The following is an 8,467-nucleotide window of genomic DNA, read 5'->3' as shown; positions in this document are numbered from 1 at the left end:
TGTTTGTGCACATAATTCTACGATTTACATTGTATACATATACAAATTAGTACATACTACATTTGCTTTTGTTTACAACAACAACAACAATAACCTTTATTTATACAGCACATTTAAAACCAGTGGTGTACCAAAGTGCTTAACATACAAGAGGGTAAGATGAAGTAACAGGGAAGGATGAAGGCTTGTTACGACCCGTCTAGGGCCAGGCAATAACATGAGTGAGGCACTCGCTTCCCACCCCAAGACCCAAGCAGCCACAGGAAACAAATCCGTTCGTTATAATGTGATTTATTTACAAAGTGAAAAAAAGGAACAACAAAACGGGAGTGTCAACACTTCAGGGTGAGCCAAGGCCAAAATAATAAACAAAAACAAATCTACACAAATCCCGCTCCCCTGACCTTACCAAAACAAAGTCAAAAGTAAAGACAGAGTCTGACCTCCTTAACTAATTCAAAACAGGAAAAAACGGGTGATCAAAAGAAACGGCAGCTCACCCCTACCCACTCCACTTCCACAACTTTTAAGCCGCACTGTAGCCAGCGGCTGCCACAGTTACACTGCTGGGTCATGAGGAGAAACGCGAGGACCTCTCCTGCAGTAGCACTCCAGACTCCTTTTAATGGGCGGGTCCTCCAGCTGGAACCAGTCACGTCGGGGCGGTGTATCCACGCACCAATCAGAGCAGGGCCCTGGCACAGCTGAATTAACATAAAAAGGTACATCACCTGCACAAAACAAACACATGAACGTGCAAGTTCGTAACAGGCTATGGCAAAGTACCAACATGCTAGCAGGTTAAATGGCATTAAAAACATAGAAGCAAAAGAAATGCATATAAAAGCATAAAAGAACAATATATGTAAAGGATAAAACAGTCAAAAATTTTAAAAATGATTAAAAGTAGTTAAGAATAGACCGGAGATAGAAATAAGCATTAAACTAACTAACAAGCATTAACTGGTAGAAAAAGGCAAGGCTAAATAGGTGGGCTTTTAACCACGATTTGAAGGATTGAATGGAATCAGACTCACGGACAGCGATGGGGAGGTTATTCCATAGATTGGGTGCAGCCAAGGCAAACGCTCGGTCACCTCTAGTCTTCAGCCGGGATCTCGGCAGTACCAAGAGTGACTGGGAAGATGATCTTAGTACTCTAGCAGGGGTGTATAATCTAAGTAGCTCAATGAGGTAGCTTGGAGCTATATTGTTAATTCAGCTGGGCGATATAAGATTTTTTCATATCACGATATGCTTTTTCATTTCAGGCGATAATGATATATATCACTATATAAGCCAAATAACTACATTTGTAGTTGTATCCATAATTTCTTGGAGCTAATGAATTTTACAGTGTTGAATGAAGTTTATGTGTTATGCTATTAATTACATAGCATATTGATTTTTTGTTAGTGGGTTAATCACTCTTTCTCACGCTCATATTAGTTGTTGGTGGCTACTGGTTAATGAGTAACTAAAAAAGGCTTTTTGTCTGTCCTGAAGTTAATCAACCCTACATGCTCACCACGCCCACTTTAGTTCACAGCTAAAACAAGGCAAGCCTGTCGCGTTTAAACAGCTGTGTGTTAGGACCATGTGGCATTTAAACCCATTTGCAGCCCCAGGACAAAGACGAAAATCATGCAGAACACTGAACCGTTTATTAAGAGAGTGAAGATGGACAACTGGACAGCGGCTCTGCTCACTGGTGTTGCCTGCATTGTGGGATACCTGGTTGTGCGGGTGAAAAAGATCAACAGCCTCCGACAGGCTGAGGAAAAGATCAAGAGAGCCAGAAACAGGAGAGATGAGAGCTTGCAGCGGGCAGAGCAGGCGGTGCTCCGGTACAAACAGTCGGTGAGAGTTCAGAGCTTTGGGGATTTTTCTAGTTTCTCTTTATCGATAATCTCAGCTAATGATCTGCTTTTAGTTTAACCTGGCAGAGGTGTAGTTATTAAATACCAAAATACTGGCACTTTGCAATGTCTCCATGCTTGAGCATGAAAATGAAAGTTATGACTGTGCAAACCGTTTAAGTGCAGTGAACTCATTGCTGTGTTTGAGAAAGATTGTAAAAAAAAAAAGTGGAAGGAAGAATCCTGAATCTGTACATGGATGTGGTTCCGTCTCTTTGTTGCAGCCTTTAAAAGAAATAATAACATAATGATTCTGTGTGGGTCTGTGTCTCCTAGCATCCGACAACTGACTCTGCTTTCATCCTGACGCTCTCCCTGTCTGAGCTGACACAGCAGCTGAACGAAGGTTTACTGCGCCCCGAGGATGTGCTTTACTCTTACATGGAAAAGGTTCAATATCCAGCATGACACAAATCTTTCATAATAGATCAAATACAGCAAAAGTCATTTTTAAACAAGTAATCATTTAAATTAGTCAGACTTTTCTTAATGTTGTTTATTTTTGACATTACTCCTACTTATAACTCACTGCTTTTTAGTTCTTTTTACACAGAATTGTCTTATTACAGTTAAAGTTTAGACACACTGGATAAAAATATTCATATAAGCAACACAGACTGATGTGTCAAGTAATGTCTGTGTTTCCAACAAGAGTTTAATATTTTACAAAGATTAAAATCCCTTTAGGTGAATAAGTTAATCTCAAACTGTCTGTGCTTGTTTCCTTTCCAACAGACTCTGGCTGTAAACAAAAAGCTGAACTGCTGCACTGAAATTTTGCTGGAGAGTTTGGACCAGCTGACAACTGTTGGCTCCAACAAGGATGGTCTCTTGTACGGAGTTCCAGTTAGCGTCAAAGAAAATATTACATTTAAGGTATTACAAAGGTTATGCAATGCAAATTTCAGTTACAGTTAAAGTATTTCCCATCAGTATTTATAAGTATGGTACAGTATTCTCGAGCATCATAGCTCAGGTATTTGATGTAACATTATCATCTTTGTTTTAATCCAACACTAGAATCATGACTGTTCTTGTGGTGTGGTCATTAACCTGGACCAGCCTGCTGAAAAGGACAGTGTGCTCGTTCAAGTCCTGAAGAAACAAGGAGCTATTCCCTTTGTGAGAACCAACTTGCCTCAAGCTCTTTTAAAGTACATCTTTTATCAGTTACTCACATAAAAATCTACAGCACATTTAAAACTGAGTGCATGTGTTAAGTTGCCTTTGTCCATTCCAAATGTGCAAATAATGAAAATATGAATGAAAATAATATTCAGAGACTCATTAACTGTCTGTTGACAGCTATGACTGCAGTAATCCTATCTACGGGCAGACTGTGAACCCTCATAACCCCCAGAAGACCTCTGGAGGTTCATCTGGTGGGGAGGGGGCTCTCATCGGGGGAGGGGGCTCCCTGCTTGGTATAGGCACTGATATAGGTGGCAGTATCCGTATTCCTGCATCCTTCTGTGGAATCTGTGGTTTCAAGCCAACTGCAGGTCGGCTCAGGTGGGTCTCATTCAGTCAGTTTCCTGGAAATTTATTACACATTGAGTTACACTGAGTTAAACTCTTGTCTTTGTTAACACTTTTGTGTAATGATTAGTTTACAGGGCCTTCGTCCAATTTATCGAGGGCAAAAGTCGGGTAAGAAACATATGTACTTTACATATAAAGTAAATGTAGTTACATAACCACTGTATAGCAATATTTCACAGACACAAACGGTCTCAAATATTTGAGTCACTGCTTTATATTTCGTATGAAACTAGTGTCGTCATCTCCTGGACCCATGGCAAGAGATGTGGACAGCCTGGCTCTGTGCATGCAGGCACTTCTTTGTGACCACATGTTTTCTTTGGACCCCACTGTTCCACCATTACCTTTTAACATGGAGGTGTGTCCTGTACTGTGAGGTTCATATAATCTGTTAATGATTTTTTTTTTGGTTAAAAACTACAAATTAAACCGATACATAGTTGTCCTAATCCTTCACTTTATATTACGCTTTACAGGCTGTAATCTTAAACTTCGCAAAAACATCTGATTATATTTAATTGACTCAGGAAATGAAAATTCTTCACCCTTAGATATACAGAAGCTCCAGACCTCTAAGGATCGGTTATTTGGAAAGCAATGGCTACACGCATCCATCTCCAAGCATGGCCCGAGGCGTCAGAGAGGTCAAAGCTCTGCTAGAGCAAGCAGGGCACACAGTAAGACGTCACCACACACACTATGATCACTGTCAAGCCACGTATGTGATTTAGGGCTGTGTGATATCACCAAAATCTCATATCCCAATATAGGACATTTTTCATCCCGATAACAATAGATATCACAAAACAGGGCATTTTCTGTAAATTCTGTAAATCTCGGGCAACTCGACTTGCGTGAAGTATTTTCAGCTGGGCGTTGTGTACCTGGAGTCGAGTACTTTGACCCATGCATGAAGTTATACATTTTTAAACATAAGTTGTGACAGGGGCTCCAATTTCTATTTGTATGTATTTATTACATGGCGTGCTGCGGGGAAAAGCCTGTTCTAATGTTTGAGTCTAAAGTTTATTCTGAGCACCTGACGACTCTTTTTTGCTTCCCATCCATAAACTCGCTCCATACGCTTTCACATGATTCTTGTGTAGGTGGTAGAAAAAGTTTGTCGTGTTTGAGTCTGTGGTGGTGAGCGGTTTGCAGCGCAATTTGCATAGTACAGTTTTCCGCTCCGCGTCAGTCCTTTCATAACCAAACCATGTCCATGCTTCAGAGGTAATAAGGTCCTTGATTTATTTTGACTGGTCCTTCCATTTGGAGCTACCTGGTGTTGCCTCATTTTCACTGGCTAAGCTGGTATTCTCTGTGTCCCGATGAAAAAATATTGCTGTAAACAGTTTATTTTGCGACACCATGACAAATGATAGCATATAATTTGAAATGATAGATGTTTTCATATCGTCATCTGGTATATTTCGACATATCGCATAGCCCTACGAGTCATAGGTCATTAATCCTGTCATTTGTGCCTTTAGCTCGTCCCTTACTGTCCACTGAAGATGGATCAAACTATCCCTGAACTATTTTTAAAGGGTGTATTTGCAGATGGAGCTACCACCCTGCTACAAAAACTGTGAGTTGTTCCATTTAATAAGTCAGTTAGTACCATTTGTTTTCTAAACTTAAATCATCTAACATTTAGAGATTTTGTTTCTTTTTAGTTCTAACCACTAAACATCACCATGCTGCCATTGTCTTTATGAACAACATGGGGTTGTGGTTCTTTTTGAAACCATTACAGTAATTCTCAGTTCAGTGTCTCTGAACAGACTGTTTTCTCCTGTGCCAATGATCTCTTTCATTTTAGGGAAGGGGGACCTGTGGACCCTTGTCTGGAGCCTCAGGTTTTTCCTTGCGGCTTTCCCAAGTGGTTGAAGAAAACCATTTCATTCTTGCTCAAACCCGTGGTGAGTCCTTGGTTTAACAGTTAACTTCACAGTTCAGTCTGATAAAACATTTATAATGATGCTGATTTTTTTTTGGCAGTTTCCTCGTGTTTCTGCCAACTTTGATGCTCTTTGTGGAGTTGGGTGAGAAACTATTCTTGAAATTTTTCATTTTTGTGCTTGAATCGTTTCTTTGTTACATTTCCATGTGCTAGGAATTGTATCCAAACGTTCTGCTTCATTCTTAGATCTGTTCCAGAGCTGTGGAAGCAACATGCTGCTGTTGAGGTACTGTCAGCTGATGATGCATGGTCACGTATGAAAGCCTGAAGATGAAATTGAGATTTCCTGTGTTTTCTTTAGGACTACATTCAAGAGACAATAGCACATTGGAGGAGCTGCAACATCGATGTGCTGCTGTGTCCTGTGACTGGTCCAGCCTACAACTTCTTATACTGTGGCAAACTTTTAAGTATGGCTGATTATGATAGCTGTAAACTATAAAAGGCAAAAGATTGCAGGGACTAAGAAAACAACCGCTTTATTTTTCCAGTTTAATTTTTATTGTGTTTAGTACTTCTATTTAAATTATATTTAAATTAAACAATGAAGTTTAGCTAAAGGTGTAATTCATGTTGTAGTGGATTCAGAGAGTTTCCTCACTGGGGAACCGGATACATATAAGAAACAAAACAGTTACATGTTACAATACAAGAGTGTGACAGGACTTAAAAAAGTGAAGAAAAAGAGACATTTCATCAAAGATGAGGACGACTGCTTTTGTCTACTGCTGGGAAAACTGGGCATTACAGGACAGAGTGCAGCACAGTAAGAGTCATGAAACTGTCTCCAGACATTACTTGATTAAAAGGTAACCTGGATTACAACATCTGGATAAAGAGCAAAGCAAAGGCATTACTGCATTAACTAAATTATATTTAAATTAAACAATAATTGCATTTGTAAAGGCTAAGAATGGTGTTTATGTTTCTTTATTTTTGTTTTCTACACTTTCAGCTGCTGCCAGCTACACGATGCTCTACAATCTCCTTACCTTTCCTGCGGGTGTAGTCACTGTTTCCACAGTGACCACAAAGGATGAGGAGGAACTCAAGAACTATAAGGGCTGTTATCAGGACATGTGGGACAAACTCTTCAAAGAGGTAGGCAACATGTACCAGTGAGATAAGACTGAGTGAGAACATAGAGCCAGATTTACTAACATGTTGTCTCAGGACAAAACTGGGTTTTAGCATTAAAAAGGCATAAAGTAGATTTTTGTAAAGAAAGTGCAGTAAGAGTAAAATTAGTGCTGCGTATCGATGTTGATTCAGTTTTATCGCAGACATCCAGAAATATTATAATTCTGATCATTTATCAGTACATATTCCTATTGTTATATCTATGTATAAAAACAAAGCTGACACATGTGAGACTTTATTAGAAGTGTAAGCATCACAGCAGATGCCTTTGTGTCAAAGTAACTGAGGATAAAATACAGAGAATGTGAATCAGATTTTCCTGGCCTGTCTTTTTATAGCAGATAAATGCCTTCAAAATATTGTGCAGTAGATTAAAAACTGTTGCAGTTGTTTCTGTTCTGGACGTTTTCACTGTAACTTAACGCTCGTTCTTTTCTGCAATTTAAAATAAAAGTAATGTTTATATCCACGTTGTAGACTGTGTCACTATTTTCGCCCTGCGGCATATGAATTGAAATCAGCTGATTGTATCTCATGTGCAAGTGCAACCGATAAGCAAGATCGATAGGCAAGCAGACTAACCATTCCAAGGAACTGACTACCAAACCACTTAATGCTAAATTTATTCAATGAAGTCAGAGGTGACTTGTAACCTTCAAGCTAAACGAGTCACACAATGCCAGCAGCAACAAAACTGCTTCCAGCTCTTCAGTTTCACAGCCTGTGCAATAGGGTTCAAAGGGAAGCGGCCAAAAAATGGAGAGACAGGGAGGAGGACAGCACTGATCCTCAGAAGAATCAGACCTTTGAAGGACATCATACTAAACAATGTATTTATGTTGATAAAAGTTATTAAGTAAAAGTGTGCTTTTAAAGTTTTATTATACTCCACTTAAACAGTTATAATTCCAGGATCATGAACAGCACACGGTTTTCAGCACATCAGCTGTGCTCCAACACCATTACTTATTACTGGTGGGTCTACACAAATTCAGCTGCATGCACTTTGACAATACGTGAGATCACAGATGTACACGCGTACACATAAATCTGGTGTCATAGACTCAGTGTCAGGCTAGCTTTTCATGCAGCAACAACAAGTCAGGAGCCCCTGATGTAAAGTCTAAAATACAGATACATTTTTTTTTTGTATACTTGTGAATGTGCGTCAGTGTACTTTAATGTGGTTTCAATCAGCTGCTGTAGCACATCTGTCTCGGGCTATGTAGAGCTCATCGTTTGATGTTCCCTATTACTCATCTGTGCATGTTGAAGTAATAATAAACATTACTTGCTTGAATCTAATTTTTCCCTTAGTATCAGTTTTATCTTGTAATAGCTAAATTAAGAAATGCAATTTTTTTTCTGTGGAATGTTATTTAAAAATGTGATGTATTACTCTGGACATTCACTTCAATTCTATGTACTTAACATGACTTTACACAGAACCAAGAACTGAACCAGATCAGTCTATTGCGGCTCCAATATTTATAGAGTTTCTTTTTATCACAGTAGGTGGATGAAGGAGACTGTGGTGCGTTCAGCTGCTGAGCATTGAGTGACAGGAGTGTGTTTTTGTGTTCAGGCAGTGACTGGTGGCGAGGGTCTACCTGTGGCGGTTCAGTGTGTTGCTCTGCCGTGGCAGGATGAGCTCTGCCTGCACTTCATGAAGGAAGTGGAACAACTGGTCAAAGAAAGCAAGAAGTAAAGCTGCTTTCTTTGTCAGTCTCACAGGAGAGGCTGCAGACTTGAGAGGAAACATGTTAACTTGAGTATTTCCTGTAATAATGAGCTAATGGTGTCATAAATGGAATATTCTCTGCACTACAAGCTTAATCTGGGCACTTTCTGGGTTTTTTTGGCTGTTTGCTAAAGGTTAAATAAAAGTTAACTGGCAAAATTA

At 39.5% G+C, this 8,467-nt stretch overlaps 1 protein-coding gene across 1 annotated transcript; it reads left to right on the top strand.

Annotated features, from left to right (window-relative positions):
• The first annotated feature begins 1,555 nt into the window (after positions 1-1,555).
• On the top strand, positions 1,556-8,467 carry LOC113016807 (vitamin D3 hydroxylase-associated protein-like). Its single transcript, XM_026159946.2, has 15 exons — positions 1,556-1,860; positions 2,196-2,309; positions 2,655-2,795; positions 2,940-3,073; positions 3,225-3,431; positions 3,529-3,569; positions 3,695-3,819; positions 4,013-4,138; positions 4,952-5,049; positions 5,284-5,383; positions 5,463-5,506; positions 5,611-5,650; positions 5,726-5,834; positions 6,380-6,525; positions 8,150-8,467. Exons 1-15 carry the CDS (start codon positions 1,645-1,647, stop codon positions 8,270-8,272), a joined length of 1,764 nt encoding a protein of 587 aa, XP_026015731.2. The 5' UTR covers positions 1,556-1,644; the 3' UTR covers positions 8,273-8,467.

Source organism: Astatotilapia calliptera, chromosome 23, assembly GCF_964374335.1.
Source record: "Astatotilapia calliptera chromosome 23, fAstCal68.1, whole genome shotgun sequence".
Classification (NCBI taxonomy): Eukaryota; Metazoa; Chordata; class Actinopteri; order Cichliformes; family Cichlidae; genus Astatotilapia; species Astatotilapia calliptera.
Note: the sequence above shows the minus strand (reverse complement) of the source record. Positions and strands in the feature narration are given on the sequence as shown.

Coding starts and splice junctions, on each gene's coding strand:
- LOC113016807 (XM_026159946.2), top strand. CDS start 1,645: ATGCAGAACACTGAACCGTTTATTAAGAGAGTGAAGATGGACAACTGG. Junction 2,796..2,939: donor AAGAAAATATTACATTTAAG/GTATTACAAAGG, acceptor ATCCAACACTAG/AATCATGACTGTTCTTGTGG. Junction 5,835..6,379: donor ATACTGTGGCAAACTTTTAA/GTATGGCTGATT, acceptor CTACACTTTCAG/CTGCTGCCAGCTACACGATG.